General features: G+C 40.5%; 1 protein-coding gene across 3 annotated transcripts in view; it reads left to right on the top strand.

The window, feature by feature from the left end:
- spata17 (spermatogenesis associated 17) overlaps positions 1–20,030 on the top strand; it is a 52,248-nt gene extending 32,218 nt beyond the window's left edge. The window contains exon 10 of one of the 3 annotated variants that reach the window (XM_066641393.1): positions 19,907–20,030. In XM_066641393.1, coding sequence (XP_066497490.1) covers positions 19,907–19,966 — 60 coding nt within the window. In that variant the 3' untranslated portion in view covers positions 19,967–20,030. Of the gene's footprint in view, positions 1–5,657; positions 5,889–14,573; positions 14,819–19,906 lie in introns of those variants that run through there. The other 2 variants (XM_066641400.1, XM_066641384.1) reach the window with 2 other exon arrangements.
- Positions 20,031–20,480: the final 450 nt, after the last annotated feature.

The raw sequence follows: 20,480 nt of genomic DNA, 5'->3' as shown, positions 1-20,480 counted from the left end.
TCCAAATGTTAAGTGTGGTTCTAGTCCAGAATGACAAACCCTTTATCGAAATATCTAAAATGGTAATATCTTTAATGGCACAGAACACTTTGCTTATTCAATGTTCAACCATCGTGTGTGTGTGTCGTTTCGGATCCAAGAGATTAATGATCTTAATTGTGCTGCCCAAAAATAGTATTTTAGAACAGGAAGATTAAGTCCCCCTTCTGCTTTACTTCTTTGGATTGTATTGTATTTTATCCGAGGCCGCTTATTTTGCCATATAAATTTTGAGAAAATTTTACCCAATTCGACGAATGTAGATTTTGGAATTGCTATTGGTAACATTTGGAATAAATGTAGCAATATTGGGAGAACATTCATACGAATAGTTGCTATGCGGCCGCTCTACTTACTTTTTTATACCTGGTACCTGTTTTTTTTCCCCCCACTACTACAGCTTTTCCTCAAAATTAAGCTGGTGACACTGCAAAAATGTCACTAATGGGAACCGTGGGCTTTGGAATGCCCAACAACAGCAGAGGTAACTTTAATGGTTGTTTACTCATTGTGTATTCATCATGTCAGACAGATCAGTCCCTTGTTGCACCATCCATCTCCCACTGGAGTCCTCACTGGAGTACTGTTGGCCACCAGTCCAAGAAATGTTTGAACCACTTCAAAAGTCCACAGCATAATTTTACCAGCTGCCATTGTGAGTCGGATAAAAACAAACGTGATGTCAACTTTATTCTTGGAGATTTTACAAATGGCTAGTTTGTGCTGGATGTCAGCATGGTGGGACACAACACCAGCAGAAAGAAAACAAGATAAAACTTGTGTTCATGTAAAAAAATAGCAGGACAGTACAAATGCATCAATACTTCCATGTGCAGTGGTTACAGTGTTCTTAAATATACACTGATAATCATTGTGGCCTTTTAGTTTAGTTTCATTAAAGTGATTTTTTTTCAGTTAAGCATGAATAAAGGTGGTGTCCATAGGGTGATGGTTGATGACTGACTCCTATAATCTTAGGCCTGAGTAAGTACGAGCAATATTCAGGCATGTTGTTCTGCTTTTCCTGGGCCTGTTTTATGAATATAATTCTTTTTAAAGGTGCAGAGATTGATTAGTCAAAGCTCTCTCTCTAATGACACTTTAATATTCCATAATTAAAGCGCTTTCAGAGTGTTTGTGTGTGTGTGATGAGTTGTGTTTGGGATGGACTCCTCACATAGAACATTATTATTATTGTTTGTTTGTTTCTGTGATGCTCAGCTCAGACTAAAATCTCTTCCTCATCCTGGAGATGAATAAAGAAATAAAAGTGATGATGAAACAGGGCTGGGATGTGGGGTGTGGGATGTGGAATACATATTTGATCGCTTCTGAATAAAGCCGGATTATTATGCATTGCCATCTCAGGCCTGGACTGATTACCATACACCATAAAGAGTTTCTGTTTTATCAATCTGCTGCTGATTGTTTTTGTGTCTGTAAGATTCCCCTCAGCCCTCAGCCTCCTCCCAACTTTCACCACGGGAATACACAATATTACAGAATATTATGGAATTTCAGCAAATATTTTCTTTTTCTTCTCAGAGAATTTTCTTATAAATATTTGGAAAAGTTTATTATTTCAGGATTTGATTATTTGCTTTAGAAAAATTAATATATAAATCTTTTTGGAAAACTTTTCATTGAACGCAGTTCATTGTTTATTGTTGGTCTTTTTTTGATCTGGACATATAAATGGAGTGACAGTCAAGATACTCTTTGAAAAAATTTTTTCCTGTTGATTAGCTGCATGTTTCTCAGTGTTTTTTTAACAGCTGCTAATGTACAGTTTTGGGCAGCATGGTGGTGCAGCAGGTAGCGTCGCAGTCACACTGCTCCGGGGACCTGGAGGCTGTAAGTTCAATCCCACTCCAGATGACAGTCTGTGAGGAGTTTGGTGTGTTCTCCCTGTGTCCGCGTGGGTTTCCTCTAGGTGCTCCAAAAAACACGTTAGTAAGTGGGTGAAGCGACTAAAAAGTGTCCGTAAGTGTGAGTGTGTGCTGCCCTGTGAAGGACTGGCTCCAGGGTGTGTTCCTGCCTTGTGCCCAGTGATTCTGGGTAGGCTCCGGACCCACTGCGGCCTTGAACTTGACAAGCAGTTAAAGACAATGAATGAATTAATAATGTACAGTTTTGAATAGGATGCAGTTTACTGCAGTGGAGCTTTCCTCATCCTCCACCATATATTTATATATAGATTGTTTAATTATATTTTTCTCAGCCGTCTTCTCTGGGATAAAGCCATTCTGGTGTTTTGGGTTTTTTTTTTTTTCTTTGCTTGTTTGTTTTATTTTATTATTATTTTTCATTCAATAAATATATTTATATTTATTTTTTAACCAATTAACAGGAGGCAGTTTAGTGGAATGTAGGTCAGTATGAGGTAATAAAGGAGAATCGACTTTTCTGTGACTGGACGCTGCGGCCTTGTCCCATATCAGCATGACTCCATTAATTTCACTTATATCTAGAAGGACTCTGTCAGGTCCTAAGTGTATAGCACGCTTCTCTCTACAAAACTGCATTTGGAACAAGCCTAGGACAGTTTACCTTACCAACACCATCTAATGGTTTTTGTTCTGAGAAATGAAAACACTGAAAAAAAGATGTCTCATTAAGTGAAATTATATGAAATCAGCCCAATGTTTCTCAAAATCTCACTCTGAGAATGATGTAGAATATTAAATATTAATGGGTTTATTTATGTATTTTTTCTTACCTGTTTTTTTCTTACTTGAGTGATTTTATGTGGCCAAAGTGTCGAATTGTGTTGGCAGATCATGTGAGCGTAATTTCTTGAAATTAGGAATACATTTTGCCAGTGGCATTAGTCACTTTCACCAGGGGAAAAACACACTCACAATAAGTAGAAAGGTCTCGAATTAAGTTGAACAGTAGAAACTGTTACTGTATCTAAGATGGAACTTCACAAATATGATTGCAGTAAAATGGTCTTGACTAATGTCCAGGGCTAAATTAATGATGTCATCATTCTTGTTAGTACTAACCTCATTAGACCTGGCCTCATTGGTTGTGGACAGTTCTGAGGAGGAGTGTTTGGTGATACTCTCAGTGTATTAAGTCACACTTTGACAGAAATGTCTAGATATTTGGAGCAGGTTCTGAGACAGTGTCCAATAGTGTTTTCCTTGATGTGGTTGTCTTGTGTGTGTGTGTGTGTGTGTGTGTGTGTGTGAGAGAGAGAGAGAGAGAGAGAGAGAGAGAGATGAGTGAGTGCGCACGGGCACATTAGTGGTGTGTATGTGTGTGTGTGTGTGGGCGACGGCGTGTCTGGAGGCTCCAGTGGATGATTGTCACAGCGACGGACTCTGAGTGACACACACTCCCTGAGAGAACACACACACACCCTGCACCCACACTCTGACATTACTACGTCCTTGCTCAACTCCAGCTTTTTATAGTGTTTAAAAAAAAGAGAGAAAATATATAATTAAACCACTTTTCCCTATTGTGCTCTCTCTCTCTCTCTCTCTCTCTCTCTCTCTCTCTTTCATCTCTCCCTACTCTTTTAAGCAAAGCTGAAAAAATTACTTCTTATGATGTAAAATGATCTTAAATCTACTCAGTATTTCCAGTATTTCTCATTCTGAGATTGCTGTAAAAAGATTACCAAATCATTTAAATTAAAATGTAAACCTTAAATTATATAATTCACTGTATCAACTGGATACAAATATATATTATTCTACATTATTCTCACAACATACAATATTATTCTCTGTAGAGGGCTGGGTCGTTTACTATCAGCTTAGACAGTCAACAAAAATGTCATATGACCAAAGGTCTACACACGACTGAAAAACATGGAAGTAATTTAAACCTGGAAAATTTGCCATATTTTCTCCCTAGTCATTTGTTGTCTCCAGTTCCACTCTATTAGCTGGGACTCCCTTATTCCACACATTGACACTAACCTAGGAACATGAAGGTGACTGTTCTTTCTCTGTGACACCAACCACCACCTCTTATTCAGCTGCTGCTAACACAACACCACTAGACATTTCACTGTGTAATCTTGTAAAATCCACGCAATCATCTTCAAAACCTGCTTCTTTCTTTGAGGGCAATCAATTTTTTCTGCATCTTTGTATGGCACAAAGTGGTTGTGATTTCTGCATTTTATGCTGCAGTTAAATGGCAGAAACATGTAAACAACTTTACAGAGCCCACACTTTGGCTGTTGACATCACATGTTTTTTAGTTCCAAACCAGCAAGATTATGTGGCCAGAAACTTCCAGCTTTGCTGATGAAAAACTAAATTATTTGGAAGAAAATCACAGAAAGCTTCAATATTTTGGCACCAAGTATGATACCCTGCCTGAGTGTCTAATAAGAATTAAAGGCAAAAAGTGGGAGGACTTAGTTTTCATAACCCCTGAAAAGACAACAAACACAATGCAAAACGCACAGCCTAATACAGACAATAACTAACAACGTAGAGCTAGAGACACACACTTAAGAACATGAGATATTGACAGACACCTGAAAAGCAATTAAAAGAGACACTTGACAAGGAAACTGGAACACGAAAGGGATGCCATAAAGAACACATAGGAAAAAACATACAAAGACAACACGTGAAAACCAAAAATAGACAAGACACAGAGAAACTTAACCTGGGGAATAAATCATAGCAGAACATAATGACATCATGACAGAAAGTGGCTCTGAACCCCAAGGCTTGAATGGCTGAGGCCTCACCAGGATTTTAATCTGAAATCCCCCAATATTAGGGCCAGTGCTTAAACCTCTTCAACAGTTGGGAGCAACCATAATCTGTGGTTTATTCTACAGCCTCTTTCACACATCTACCTTGAACCAAATTTTTCCAGACTTTGTCTGTTGGAATGTTATGTGTGAATGCAACTGTCCATCTGTAACATTTGACCCAGACTTTATACTTCTAGTTACCTAGTACAAAGTTCAAGTAATGTCTGAGTGAGTGCATGTGTGAATAGAGCAGGTAATTTTCCAGAGAATCATACTGTTCCCTCACAGACATTGCTACACGGATGCCTCACCATGCCTAAAGTATGTGGAATATTTCTAGCTCTGAGAAGGTGTCTGACATGGAAAATCTCCAGCTGTACACTACAGTGAAATGACATCTCTGGTAAATGCCCTGATACTCCAGACAACATAAGACAAGAGTTATGTTAAAATGGTCTCGCAGTCATATCTAGGAGCTCAGTCCTGTTAGAACCACAGCAACTAGGCCACAGTCCACTCCAGTTCAGCTAAAAATACTTGACACCTGGGTTTTTTCTTTCTTCTCTCTTTTTCACAGAGCTGCACAAAAACAGGTCAGGATTCATGTTGTGGTACAGCATCAGTCATTAGCTACAAATTATTAGAGCAATGATGATGAAGATGACAGGCTTGTGTGCTCTGTGTGCAAAAGTTTACACACAAGTTTACCTTAAACACATGTATTTTGCTGACAAATTCAGCTAGCACAGTGGAGTAAAACGTATAATATAAATAAAACATGACTTTTGCCTATGTATTCTCACTTTCCAAATTGTACAGTTGTGACATATTGTTCTGTATATACTTTCCAAAAGTTCTAATGTCCAAATATTTTCTGCTTTTCCAGCCATTTAAGACTGTCTTCACCACATGCCAGGTCTTCGATAAGTTTGGACGGCTTTACTCCAAAGCTGGAAACATTGTGTAACCCAAAAATGGATATCAGTAAAACATTGTGTCTGCCCGTGTATACGCTTTAAAATTCTGTGGCTTATTCTGTGTTTTGTCATAATGAACATGCTGAATTACTAATTACTGTTCTCGGAGTGTTTGTGTGTGTGGGGGGGGTACATAAGAAATGATCATTAAAATTTTAAAAATGCTTTAAAATGAGGAATGCTCTGTGGTATGATTTGTTTGTGTTTTCTCTCTCTCTTCATTGGACGCCCATTCCCTGGCTCTCAGAACCAGGGCCTTGTCCCAAACGCAGCATTTTCTCCTAAAATAAACGTCCTTTAATTCCACTGAGTGGGTAAAGTCAAAGTCGCAGAGACAGGCCTCTCCTACTGAGATTTAATTTCCACAAATAATTCTGAGTGCTTTGTTCTGTTGTGTCAAAGTGTGTGTGTTTGTGTGTGTGTGCATGTGCACACACACACTATCTCTCTGATTGCTCACAGCCGAAGGTAGTCCATCACTTCACAATAACTCAATGCACTGAAAGAAAAAAAGGAAAAAGATGGAATATACAAAAGTATGTGGACACCCGCTTATCCAACTCTTACTCTAAACTCTTATTCTGAAGGGAATTAATCAACAGTTTGTTCCTCTTTGCTGTAGCAACAGTCTCTTCTGGAAGGCTTTACACTAGATGATGTGAGGACATAATGGCAATGGATTATTGGTTCTGATGACAATCACCTCTCTAACTGAATGGATCTCTGTTCCCCCAGGGAACACAGTTCTACTTCTCCACAGTGTTGGGGACCTTTATAGACATTTAGCTTATACGTGGCTTTTGGCAACTTCTCTTGGTTGCATGCATTCCTAAAGAAGTTATACCGTCTTCCCAATGAGTGCTGCTTAAGATAGCTGAGTTCATTAAGTTTAAGGATGTGTGGTGTAGTTTGCTAAACTACCCAACCCTTCATTTCCACTTTGTGATAGATCTCATGCCATGTTGGACTGTACTGTTCTTGTAGGAACTCTGTATGGAAAGTCTGGAAGAGTGCAAGAACGCTGCAGTGTTCTAACAGATGTTGTGGCAGATGTGTGTCCCAGCTCACATGGCTGAGTCCATAATTACATTTCACACACAGATCTGAGCAGACAGCCTCCATCAGCACCCGCGCCTGGTTCTCCCTGAAGAGTTCAGGGGTTTGGGACAGTTTTAGATGAAGAATTCTATTTACTGATCATCTTCATCTTTATGCCTCAACAATTCATCTCTGAAGAGTGTCTGTTTCTGCTGCATCTCCATCTGTGGGTGTTTTTGATGCTTCAAATATATTTCTCTGCACTGTGCAATTTACAGTAGCTTACAGTTAACTCTCAGTTAATACACATTATTGTACTATACAACATTGGACAATCATCACCTTATACATGCATCAAAGACATATTAACCTACATTACTCTTAATATACTGTAATAGCCACCCACAGTAACAATAATCTACTGATACTCTGACTCCACCACTTTTATAAAGACCATCAGAGACATATTCACCTGCTTCACTCTAAAAGCACTGTAGCTGCAGCTCTACCCACAACAGCAACCTACTAATGCACTGAACTCTTGTGTAAACATTAGTGACATAATTATCTACTTTATGGTAACCATCACAATTCTCTATTATTTCTTAAGGATTTACACTTTTACTTACACATAGCCATTTCTGTTGGTCAAATCTTGCATTTCGTGTGTTCATTTCGTGGAATTTGAAATATTGCTCTTAGGGTTTCTCATTTTAATTCTGTAAATATTGCAGGGAAGTCTATTAGAGCACTGATGATGGTGGCTATTTAAGCAAATCTACGAAAAACCCAAACATCACTGTACTCCAGATCAAATGATGAAAAGAGCAGAGCCGCCACGGTGAAGATAAAACTGATCAGAAAAGATATCGACAAGCACTTGTTCTGTTCACTGCATCACACACAGACAGCTGTCTTTTTTTAACAGCTGTATCGACAGCTGTCTGTCTTTAACAGATGTATTGACAGCTGTTTGTCTTTAACAGGTATATTGGCAGGTTTGTACCTCTGACCATTGTCAGTTGCTAGAGTGACATAAAATTATTGATAGATTGGAAGTGCTCACATTCTTTGCAGCAGATATTTAGCATAGTGGACCTCTAACACCTCCCAACTCTGGCAAGAGCACCCAACTACAACAACAACAAAAATAATTTAACGAAATCTAATTTTTACATTTTGGAGCATTTCTATTCGTCCATCTCCCATGAAGTATTTCCCCAATGTACACAGCACCTGAATGTTTTGAAATCACTAAGAAAATGTAAAATTGTAAATGATTTTGTTCCAACAGCAATACTATAAAGCAGGGGACATTTTTGAGGAATAACAGGGATGAATATATAAAAGGAGTGGTGTGTATCTGCAGTTATTAAGTGACAGCTCCATGTTTCTGATGAGCTGAAGGTGTCAGAGCTCTGGGGGAGATGGATAATAAACGGTGGATAGAGAGGGTCAGCGGCTGCCCGTTCAGACTGACCCCGGGGTCCTTGCGGTCTCTCCAGGTGCCGGGGGTCTCTGCAGGTGCTGAGGGTCTCTGCAGGTGTTGTCAGGGTGGACAGGTACAGCTCTGTGTCTGGCTCCTCTCAGAATCAATCAGAGCAGCTGTCAGAGCCTCACCCTCCCAGACAGAAGGGCAAAGAGAAGCTCCCGCTGGGAGATGAGAACTACACAGACTTCAAACAGACCATTATATGATACTTTATTATTTTATTTTATATTATATTATGTTATAATGTACTACATATTAAGATATGATTTCCTTAATCCACACCTGCTTTTAAATAAGTATTGACCAGGCATGTTCTTTTATTTTTACCGATACAAGGCTAAATATAGTCCAATATGGAGCTCCATTTGTTCAGCTATGAAGCTCCATGTAATACTTTAGGAATGATCTGGGATCTAAAACATTTCATTCAGAACCTGACCTCAATATAGTTGTTCCCTGCAATGTACCAACATCTTGTGTAAAACCTAGCATGAGCGGGTGTTCACAAATTTTACTGATGTGATGTAGATAAGAGAGAATGAATGATTGCTTTTTGTTTTACGTTTGTTTGTTTGTTTGACATTGTTTTGTACGTCCTGCACTGTGAAACTTTGTCTGACAAAAGGCACAGAAAACACAGCACTGACCTCAAGGGACTCTAGTTATTTATACAAGTTCCAAACTGACCATAGGTCTTTGGTGTGCTTGCTTTTTAAACTTTCAGTTCAAGTGGTTTTATCCAGATATGAGCTCCATGACCTTTGCTGCCACAGACACACATGCACAAAGTGTGCTGACATATCCTGCATAAGTGTGTGTCTTGCATCACTTCAGGAAACTTGTGGCTAATTTCATTATTATTATTATTATTATTTTCTTTGGTGGGGGTTGTGTGGTTAGAGAGAGAGAGAGAGAGAAGAAATGTAAATGAGCTGAGACAGCTGGTGTGTTCCTGGTGGTGGAGGAGTGATGGAGGGCCCGGGGCCTCGCTCCTCCGTCAGACAGAAGCCCACCAGGGGTGGTGTGTGTGTGTGTGTGTGTGTGTGTGTTGGGGGGCAGGGTTTCCACAGCGGGACCAGATGGTGTGAGTGGTAAAAGCTCGACTCACTCAGTTACCACAGTGATATTGGTCGCTCCGGCAATGGAGCTGATGCTGCGGGCATTCTCCAGGAGCTCCACCTAAGCACCGCCCCGAGTGAGGAGAGATAGCCTTCTAGTCAATCTGGATTGCCTGCACCGATGGACAATGGCTGCTGCCTTCTGTTCCGTGGCCGAGCTCCATTTGTTCAGCTCTGTGCGCAGCGGCTTTGTGTCATGACTCTTAGTTTGAATCAAATCTGCAGCTCTTCGCTATGATGAATCTCTGTTTTAAAGTCATAAACTACAGCTCTTCACCATGGCGCATGTCCATGTTAGTCATAAACTACAGCTCTTCACTATGGCACTTCTCTCTGTTAGAGACATAAACTACAGTCTTCACTCTGGCACTTCTGTCTGTTAGTGACATAAACTATAGCTCTTCACTGTGGCATGTCTCTGTGTTATAGTAAAACTACAGCTCTTCACTGTGGCACTTCTCTCTGTTAGAGACATAAACTACAGCTCTTCACTCTGGCACTTCTGTCTGTTAGTGACATAAACTATAGCTCTTCACTGTGGCATGTCTCTGTGTTATAGTAAAACTACAGCTCTTCACTCTGGCACTTCTGTCTGTTAGAGACATAAACTATAGCTCTTCACTGTGGCACATCTCTGTTATAGTAAAACTACAGCTCTTCACTGTGGCACTTCTCTCTGTTAGAGACATAAACTACAGTTCTTCACTGTGGAACGTCTCTGTGTTAGAGTCATAAACTACAGCTCTTCACTGTGGTACTTGTCTGTGTCAGTGTCATAAACTACAGTTCTTCACTGTGGCATGTGTCTGTCAAAATCATAAACTACAGCTCTTTACCGTGGCATACATCTGTCAGAGTCATAAACTACAAATATTCACTGTGGCACGTCTCTGTGTTAGAGACTTAAACTACAGCCCTACAGGGTCCTGGAGGTTGTGGGTTCAAGCCCCACTCCAGGTGACTGTCTGTGAGGATTTTGGTGTGTTCTTCCTGTGTTCATGCTCTGAAAAACACATGCTGGTAGGTTGACTGACTAATTGAAAGTGTCCATATGTATGAGTGTGTGTTGCCCTGCGAAGGACTGGGCCCCCTCCGAGGTGTGTTCCCACCTTACGCTCAGTGATACCGGATAGGCTCTGGACCCACCACAACCCTGAACTGGATAAGCAGTTACAGACAATGAAATGAAATTAAAAAAGCATTTTTGCATCCCAAATAGCATCATACTGTCTTTATAGTGTACGTCAAAGAAAATAAAACTAAAAATACTGTGCTCAAACAGTGCCTTAAAATCTTACAACACGTGAATGTAGAAACCATACAGCCACTGTGTCCTACAGAGGATGTAGGGGGATTGTTAAGATTCAGATTCAGCATCTCTCACAGAACACTCACATTTTCAGCAAAGAGAACTACTTTATTAAACTGTAAGCCAAACCAGAATAATAATTTAATCAGACATTTGTTGTCCCTGTACCGGTTATACACTAAAACATTCATTTATTAATTCATTATCTGTAAGCGCTTATCCAGTTCAGGGTCGCGGTGGCTCCAGAGCCTAACTGGAATCATTGGGCGCAAGGCGGGAATACACCCTGAAGGGGGCGCAAGTCCTTCACAGGGCAACACACACACACACACATTCACTCTACAGATCCTTTTGAGTCACCAATCCACCTACCAACGTGTGTTATTGGACTGTATGAGGAAACCAGAGCACCCGGTGGAAACCCACGCAGACACGAGGAGAACACACCAACTCCTCACAGACAGTCACCCGGACAGGGATAGTGTTTATTTTTAATTAAATTTCACATATAAAATATTTGGGCGGCACAGTGGGGCAGCAGGTAGTGTCGTAGTCACACAGCTCCAGGGACCTGGAGGTTGTGGGTTCGATTCCCACTCCGGGTGTCTGTCTGTGAGGAGTTGGTGTGTTCTCTCTATGTTCGCGTGGGTTTCCTCCGGGTGCTCCGGTTTCCTCCCACAGTCCAAAAACACACGTTGGTAGGTGGATTGGCGACTCAAAAGTGTCCGTAGGTGTGAGTGAGTGAGTGAATGTGTGTGTGTGTGTCTGTGTTGCCCTGTGAAGGACTGGCGCCCCCTCCAGGGTGTATTCCAGCCTTGCGCCCAATGATTCCAGCTTACAGATAATGAATGAACGAATATAAAATATTTTTTATAGTTTCTAAATGTCTTTAAAAAATAAGAGTACAGGCCCAGCACAATAGGATGTTTATATAGACTTATTTGCAGTAAGAATATTTTATTATTATTAAAAACATTGGACTTTGGAGCATTAGAGCATATTCTGATATTTTGATTAAAGCAATACACTATACATCTAGATATATAGATACATAGGAATTTCTAAATATAAATTAACTTTACCTTGATATTGTAATAAAGTGTACAATATATGACCTTGTCTATGGGCAGTTCTTTAAAATCATATCAGAATCCTCAGGGGTGGAGTGTGTACATTTATCTGACCTCTGACTTATATGTAATTAACATATTTCCATTTTTCGACAGTTTATTTTGTATGAGTGAAATTGAAGGATGTCTCTGGGCCGACTCGCCGCTGTCAGAATCACACAGAGATGAGGTCAAGGGTCATTCCCATGGCACACTTCCACCGACCATCAACCTCTCTCTCTCTTTCTCTCTCTCTTCCCCCTTTCTCGCTTGCTCTCTCTCTCTCCACTGTTTGACATCTGCCAGAACTCCCAAGCCTCCCCCCTGCAAACAAGCCCCATTTACAAACACCCACTCACACACACACACACACTCCAGCTCATCAACATTTAGATACAGTCATCACTTACTAGGCCAGGTCTGTCAGAAAACATATGGACATCAGGAGCCTTCTCTACCAGAGAGAGAGAGAGAGAAAGAAAACAAAGGAGAGGGAAAGAGGAGGTATAGGGGTCAATTATGTGAGATGTGCTGGTGGAAAAACTAAATCACCCAACAAGGTCTAAATTAGAGACAAATAAATAATACATGCTTACAACATTTTATTGAAAGGTGACGTTCATGACTGTAATAAAAAAATCACTCTTTGAAAGATTTAAGATCTTTGAGATATTTGAAGCTAATCACGCTTGGAGGAGAACACCAAATGCTCAGTTATATTACGTAAAGTAAGGCAGCTGCATTTAGCAAAACTGACTTTTCTGGCAGTATTTGGACACTTGGAAATAATTGCATCACAAAAACTTTCTAGGTTACAGAGAAGAGGAGGAAGATGGGATTTTGACCACAGCCTTATAGTCCCATTTATGGATGGCTGTAGCATCATTGAACACTGAAATCAGTTGCCAGCCCCTAAAGAAATGCCCTTGATTTCCAAAAAACATAATAATTCATTCATTAATTGTCTGTAACTGCTTATCCAGTTAAGGGTCGTGGTGTGTCAGCAACCTACCCGGAATCATTGGGTGCAAGGCAGGAACACACCCCGGAGGGGGCGCCCACACGATCACACATTCTCTAAAATATAATAATAATAATAATAATAATAATGCAAATACTGCTTGTGATACAAATTCCATTACACAAAAAGTGATACTATGGAATAAGAGAGAGAGAGAGAGAGAGAGAGGTAGAGTGGATTAGCTCTGAGATTCACAGGAGTCTTGCCAGACCCTTGAGCAGCCCCCACTGATCTATCAAAAACTGATGGAAAGACACAGTTCAATTTGTCCCACTTTCATAAAAGATAATTAAGCTGTCAGTCTCCACTCTCCAACAACTTCATTAAATTGGAAGTGGAGCAGGGTCCGGACGAGTCCCAATCCCAGCCCCTCAAGCAGTTCTCTCTCTCTCTCTCTCTCCCCCCACCCCTCTTTACTTGCCCCTCGCTAAGTACATGTCAAAATATCAAAATATCAAAATATAGACGGGACATGGACATGTGTTCGTAATAAACACAAGTGACATCTTACAGTAATGACTTATGTTAAACTGAGCATGTTTCCGGAAGAGGGAGCTTGACACCATTTAACATAACACAAAAAATTTATACACACACACACACACACACACACACAGAGAGTGAAAGAGAGAGGGAGAGAGAGAGAGAGAGAGAGAATCAATTTGGTCCCACTGAACCATGGAGTGGTCTAAGAAAAGACCCCTTGCTTAAAATAATGCACCACTATCTTAAATTGAGGTGAGAAGGTCGAGCTGTTGTCACTGGTCTATAATCAGAGCAGAATGAAATTCCCTGAAATAAAAAATATCAAATATAAAATATGCAGAACTTCAGCATTGAGCTTGTCAGCGAAGGTCGATTATGACTCACAATTCACAGAGGAAGAGACCCAACAACTCACAGAGATATTCTGACCACAGTGGGCCATGAATTTCACATCACACACACACCATCACAGATCTACACATACTAACATACACAATATCACACCCCTTTGGCAGAAAAGGATCATCTCACACACGCCCAGTCACACGCCACACCGTCATATACCATCATAAACCAAAACACCATCACACACGAAAACACAACACACACCAATGCACACACATAACCACAGACACACATCAGCATACACATTAATATACACATATTATCAACCAATAAACACCATCACACACCCACACATACAATCACACACACATAAAGACACACAAACACACAGTATCACACACCAGCACATTCTAAAATACATGAACACACATACTTACACACCAGCATTTGCATTTAGAAACCAATGCACACCAACTTTATGATATCATCAGGTGGCATGAGTTGCAATTTCACTGTTATGCAGATGATTTTACTATATACTAAACCAAGCGGCAGTGTAGTCGCAAATAAGATGTTAACAGTGTGTAACTGCTGCAGCAATTAAGGTGGAATCTGAAAAAAGGCGCTCTCTCAGTACGCTAGACGCCACACAGCTGTAAGTAAAGCAAGAATTTACCTGACATATTGAACCCTCTTTCCCAGTGCACCATCACACCACATCAGCAGAGAGAGGAGTCACTGACCCAGGAGAGCACTTCTAGAACAACTTAGTTCAGACCCTGCTGGAGCCTTTTAGCACAACGTAGTGTTCTCCATATCGGAAAAGTTAGTCTAGTGTTGTGTTGATGCTTGTATTGTCTCACTCTGTTTTTGCTGAGAAATGTGTTGTTGTTTTTTTTTTTCTCAGTGGAGGACCATGTAAATTGTTGTGTCTAATCCACCATCTTGCTTAGAGGAAGTTGTGGGCGGTGTTGGTGTTATTGGTGAGGGCCAAAGGGCGGGACATTAGGCCATTCCAAGGATGAACACAAGGCCTTGAGAACAGCAAAACAGCAAGAATATGGCTCCTCTGGATGGCTTAACTCCACTATACCGTTACAATAAAATGAGTCGTTTGCTGCTATATAAATGTTCAGGACTGAGAGCTATTTGTTACTATGCCTTTAAGACCCATATATGTAAATAAGCTCTGCTTTGATTGTGCACCTTTAAAAAGGAGATCAGACTGAAGCTCATAGCTTTGATGTGTTGTAAAGGCTATACTTCTGTATTCTGAATAGGCAGGTGTATGTAAATATGCTGTCTTTGGTGACATTGCAAGATCCCTGCACCTGAGCATTTTATGAATGACCTTTGTCCATTAGAGCTGAAAAAGCTATGATGATAATAATGTGACATTTTATGCGACCAGTGCCTTTCTCTATATGTTTGCACAACTGGCATGCTCACAGTGTGTGTGTGTGTGTGTGTGTGTGTGTGTGTGTTGTAAATTGTGCATCGTGTGCATGTAAGGCTTCACTAACCAAGACACTTACAGTGAATGGTTCAAAATAGAACACAATTAATGACCACATTAAAGTCTGCAACCGATGCAGCCCTCATAATTATCAGGACACACACACACACACTTAGCCCTGCTTAGGCTCAATTCACACAGACAACATAAGGCAGTATATATCTTTCAGCCTGGACTGCTGTGTGAGTTAAATACAGTATTTGACAAATAAGAATAGAGTTTATTAACATAAGTCAACCTTAAAAGCACAGTCACAGAAACAGCCTGTTAAATTCTGAATTCGTTAAACTGAATAAAACAGTTAAACACAGCAGTGTCTTCATTAATGCATTAGTCTCTCTCTCTCTCTCTCTCTCTCTCTCTCTCTCTCTCTCTCTCTCTCTCTCTCTCTCTCAGTGGGAGAAGTGATTAAAATAATAGCCATCCTCCAGTTCACAGACATTACATTAGATAATATTTCAAGGTGCAGATGCTAAATATCTAATTATGGCTTTATTTGAAGAAAACATGAGCGCACTTAATAAGCAAATTATCAGGATAATGAAGTCTTTGGACGAGAGCCAGTGTGAATATATTAAAGAGGAACTGTAACATCTTTAGCCTCTGGAATATGAAAATAAACACGGAAAATTTCAAAGATACAATTATTACTCTCTTTGAGGCATCCACTGATAAGAATCAGTTTTATCCAAATGAGCATGATCATGCAATGAATGTCCACTGAGGGACCCTCTGGATGGGATTCACAATTGTGGGGAAAATGTTGATAACTTTGAAGTATAGAAAATGTTTAGAAAAGAGAGAGAGCAAGAGAGCAGCTCTTTTAAATAACATCATTTAAATTGTCTCTTTAAGAAAGGCCTACTTAAGGATGAAAAATATACTGCCATATTGTCGCAGTATATGCCCCCCAACACACACAAACACACACACACTCACACACACACATACTCCCTCAACCCAAATACATGTATCACTGTCCAAAAACAAAACATCTTTAAAACAGTTGCTTTATAGGACAAGGAAAAACATACTTAAGTAAAAAATAAATTTTATTCTATCTATACTATTGAGGGGCAGCACGGTGGTGCAGCAGGTAGTGTCGCAGTCACACGGCTCCAGGGGCATGGAGGTTGTGGGTTCGATTCCCGCTCCGGGTGACTGTCTGTGAGGAGTTAATGTGTTCTCCCCGTGTCCGTGTGGGTTTCCTCCGGGTGCTCCGGTTTCCTCCCACAGTCCAAAAACACACGTTGGTAGGTGGATTGGTGGAGTGGTGACACTCCATAGGTGTGAGTGAATGTGTGTGTGTGTCTGTGTTGCCCTGTGAAGGACTGGCGACCCCTCCAGGGTGTATTCCCGCCTTGCGCCCAATGATTCCAGGTAGGCTCTGGACCCACCGCGACCCTCAACTGGATAAGCGCTTACAGATAATGAATGAATGAATGTATACTATTGAGTGTTTGTGTGTGTGTGTGTTTGATGATCCTCTTCTGCCAGAGTAAAGTTTAAAGTGTTATCGAGGGGCAGTATGCTGAAGGGCAGATTTGTATTAAACTAATGAATGGATGTAAATGGACAGATTTTCCAAAGTGAAGGAGGAGCGTCCTCCTGCATTGCACTGCAGCATGTTGATGGAGTGCAGAATCTCATTACGGATCTAATACAATAACAGCGTGTCGATCCGGGCCTCGGAGAAACCAGATTAGTCAGATTACTTTATTACACTCCGACTCTCAGTGGACAATCACATTAAACAACAACAGAGAGACCACCCCATTATAAAACACACACACACATGCACACACACACAAAACAGTTTAATTGATTCCTTATGAAATTAGTCAGGACAGATTTGGGGAAACCTAAAGGCCAAATAACGACAGCAGGACAAACACCAATAAGCTCAGACAAACAGGAATAACACTGAATAATGTAGTAATATTTTTACAACAGTGTCAGAGTGAGAAATATTAGAAATGCTGAAAAGATTTAAGATGAATTCACTTGATATGAGATTAGGCTTTGAAGCGTGATAAAATACTGAAAGCATCTGCAAAGTGCTCTTTCCATTGACTCTAGTTCATGTTATTTTTCTCTACATTCAAGGACAACTGAAAATATTAGAATTAATTAAAGATGTTATTTCCTCCTATTGGGTAGCTTTTTATTTTAATTGGGGGTGTTTACAGCAGTGTTCAGGACAGGGAGGGGAAAGAGTTCAGAGAGTTTGTCTTTGTCTGAGAGTGTGTGTGTGTGTGTGTGTGTGTGTGTGTGTGTGTGTGTGTGTGTGTGTGTGTGTGTGTGTGTGTGAACTGAGGGGTTAATGACAGTGACCCTGTTGTGCTGTTTGCCTTGAGTTGGCGATCCTCTCTGGTTCTCATTACCACCCATCTCTCCGGATCCATTCCGTCCAGTCCCATTTAGAAACGTGCAGAAACTTCTGGTGCTCTGTGGGTGTCAGTGGCTAATTAGCTTTAGCTTGGTTAGCACCATCCACAGCAGCAGGAGTGTTTTGGGGAAGGCAGGCGCTAATGTTTCAGCAGCCCCACTTAAGGTGGCAACATATTATATTATATTATATTATATTATATTATATTATATTATATTAACCTGTAAACATGTAGATTATCTCTCATTCTGACCCTGAGATATAGTCTTAATTTTCAGGTGCTGTTACAAAAACACAAACACTACATCTCCATGTACATGCACAAATTCGTCTGAGTAAGGCATCAGTGAAAGTCTCTACTTTTCTGAGATGGGTTTAAACTAGGTTATGGAACATTGCTGTGGGGATTTGACACCACTTAGCATTATAAACATTGGTAAAGTTGGATAATGATATTTGATGATTACTTCCGGATCACAAACACCACTACGACTTGTCTCAGAGGTATTGAATAGAGCACCATCAGTTCAGAGAACACAGTTCCAGTGCTCTACAGTCCCGTCTAGTGAAGTATAATACCCCTTAAGCCTTGGCATTATAAACCAGGATGTAGAAATGATGAAGATGAAGTTGGTGATAATGATAATACTGATGGTGATAACAACATTGAAGATGATGACGATGGTATTGTTGGTGATGATGATGATGATTATGATGATGGTACTGATGAAGATGCAGATGTTGATGATGTTAAAGAGGATTATACTGAAGGTCATGCCATTGATAAACATGAATGCTGATGTTGATAAAATGAAGACGCAGATGGTGCTGGTGATAATGATGAAGATGATGATGATGATGTTGATGATGATAAGGAAAATGATGATGAACATGATGATGATGATGCCCAATCATTATGTTGATGGTGTTGATGAATTAAATGATGGAGATGATGATGAAGATGGGGTTCCTAGTGCTAATGAAGATGAGGATAATGTTGATGAAGATGTGGATGATGAGGATGAAGATTATTATTATGATTGATGACGATGTTGGTGATGATAAATATGACAATGATGAACATGATGAGGACTATGCTGATTGTGGTGGTGATGAAGAAACGAATGACGTAGTGATGGTGCTGATGAATATGATGATGGTGATGACGAAGATGGTGCTCTTGGTGCCAATGATGATGAAGATAATCCTGATGGTTATTGTGATGATTTTGATTATAATGATGAGGATGAAGATACAGATGGTGTTGATAATGTAGAAGTTGATGAATTTGGTTATGCAGTCATTGATGAGGAATATGATGATAGTGAGGACGAAGATGAAGATGATAGTAAAGATAATGATAACAAGCAATATAAAGATGTTGCTTATAACAATGAAAAAGATGATTATATTGTGTGTGACATCTCTCCTTAACCAGCTCTTTCTCAGTTTGTGCTTTTCCAGCCTCCGTCAACACTGATCGCCCCAGCACAAAACAAAAAAATGTAACCTATCATGACCTTGCCCACCGCACCCTCCACCTACCACCTCTCTCTCTCTCTCTGTCTCTCTCGCCCGGGGTTTCTGATGCTGTGTTTCAGTCACTGACAGATCACTGTAGTCCAACACAGCCCAAAGTGTAGCACTAGATTAACACGATATTCATTCCTTTATTTTCAGCTTCAGTCTTCTCTGTCTCGCTGTTGTTTTAACAGGACAACAGCACACTGTATGAAACATAGTATTACACAGTAATTACGTATGGTATAAAGCACACCACCTTTGGGTTTGGAGCAGTGGAACTTCTGCTGTTTAGTGCAGAACTAATCATCTGACCTCACCAATTTACTTCATTTCAAAAGAAATGTTGGACACCCTCTTGGTCCTAGTTTTAGCAGCAGTGCTATTGCTTAGTACTCATTTATGTTCCATGGTCTTCTTCCTGATTCTGTAAGTCAGCACCAATTCACTTCACCAAAACCTCATGACTACACAGCACACATCTCTCACTTTTCATTCTCTCAGAATTCAGCTCAGAAACCTGCTGAAATTCATGAGATTTTATGGAGAAAGACCCCATTCCCCAGTGAGTGTGGTCCAGCAGTAGAGGTCAGGAATAATGCTGTTATCCATGGCTCTGTCTGACGCTCGAGGGTCTTCTTTCCGTTCTGAACCTGTCACTTTCAGCCAGTCGCCTCACAGACATCCAGAGTAATTGACCAGTACCTCTCTGTCTGGACAGTCCTGTCTCTCCAAGTATCTTGCTTACACGCTTTCATCTCCTGCTCTTATTTGATCATATTTATGCTGACTTCCCATTTCTTCTTGCACACAGATTTATTGGCCTGAGCAGAAGTCAAGAAGTCAGGATCTTATGGCCCTTCCTCATCTCTGAAATCTGCAACAAAGACCTGGCTTCTTGATTGATTATGCTTCTGTTTATGCTACTGCTTTCCCAAACCTGTTCCTGGAAGCTCCTTTGTCTGGACAGTTTAGTGTTCTCCTACTCCTAAAACATGTAGTCGGATCATTAAAAACCTTTAAAACCTGTGTTGCTTTAAAGTGGATGGAGTTACTAAGTTGAAAGGAAAGGGAAACCACTAAATTGTTTAGCGCTCCTTTGTTCGGATGACTGTGGATGTGCGCTGAGTGTGAAAGCAGAATGTGAGGAGAGAAGAGGGACAGTGGCTCTTTAAAAACAAAGTTGGATGGTGTTCTGGACGAGGTGGAGAGAGGAAGAGTGATTGGACGGCTGTGCTAATGACCGGAGGAGGAGCAGCACAGCAGTGTTTCTCTGAAACCATCAGGTCATCGCGACAGATGTTCCCAACATATGTGGAAAATTAATTACCCGCTAGTAAACAAAATCTGTGATGCGGAGAGTCGTTTTGTCCAAATTTCTTTCGTTT

The sequence above is a fragment of the Hoplias malabaricus genome, chromosome 1, assembly GCF_029633855.1.
Source record: "Hoplias malabaricus isolate fHopMal1 chromosome 1, fHopMal1.hap1, whole genome shotgun sequence".
Taxonomy (NCBI): domain Eukaryota; kingdom Metazoa; phylum Chordata; class Actinopteri; order Characiformes; family Erythrinidae; genus Hoplias; species Hoplias malabaricus.
The sequence above is the reverse complement of the archived record's forward strand: the minus strand, read 5'-3'. Positions and strand labels throughout refer to the sequence as shown.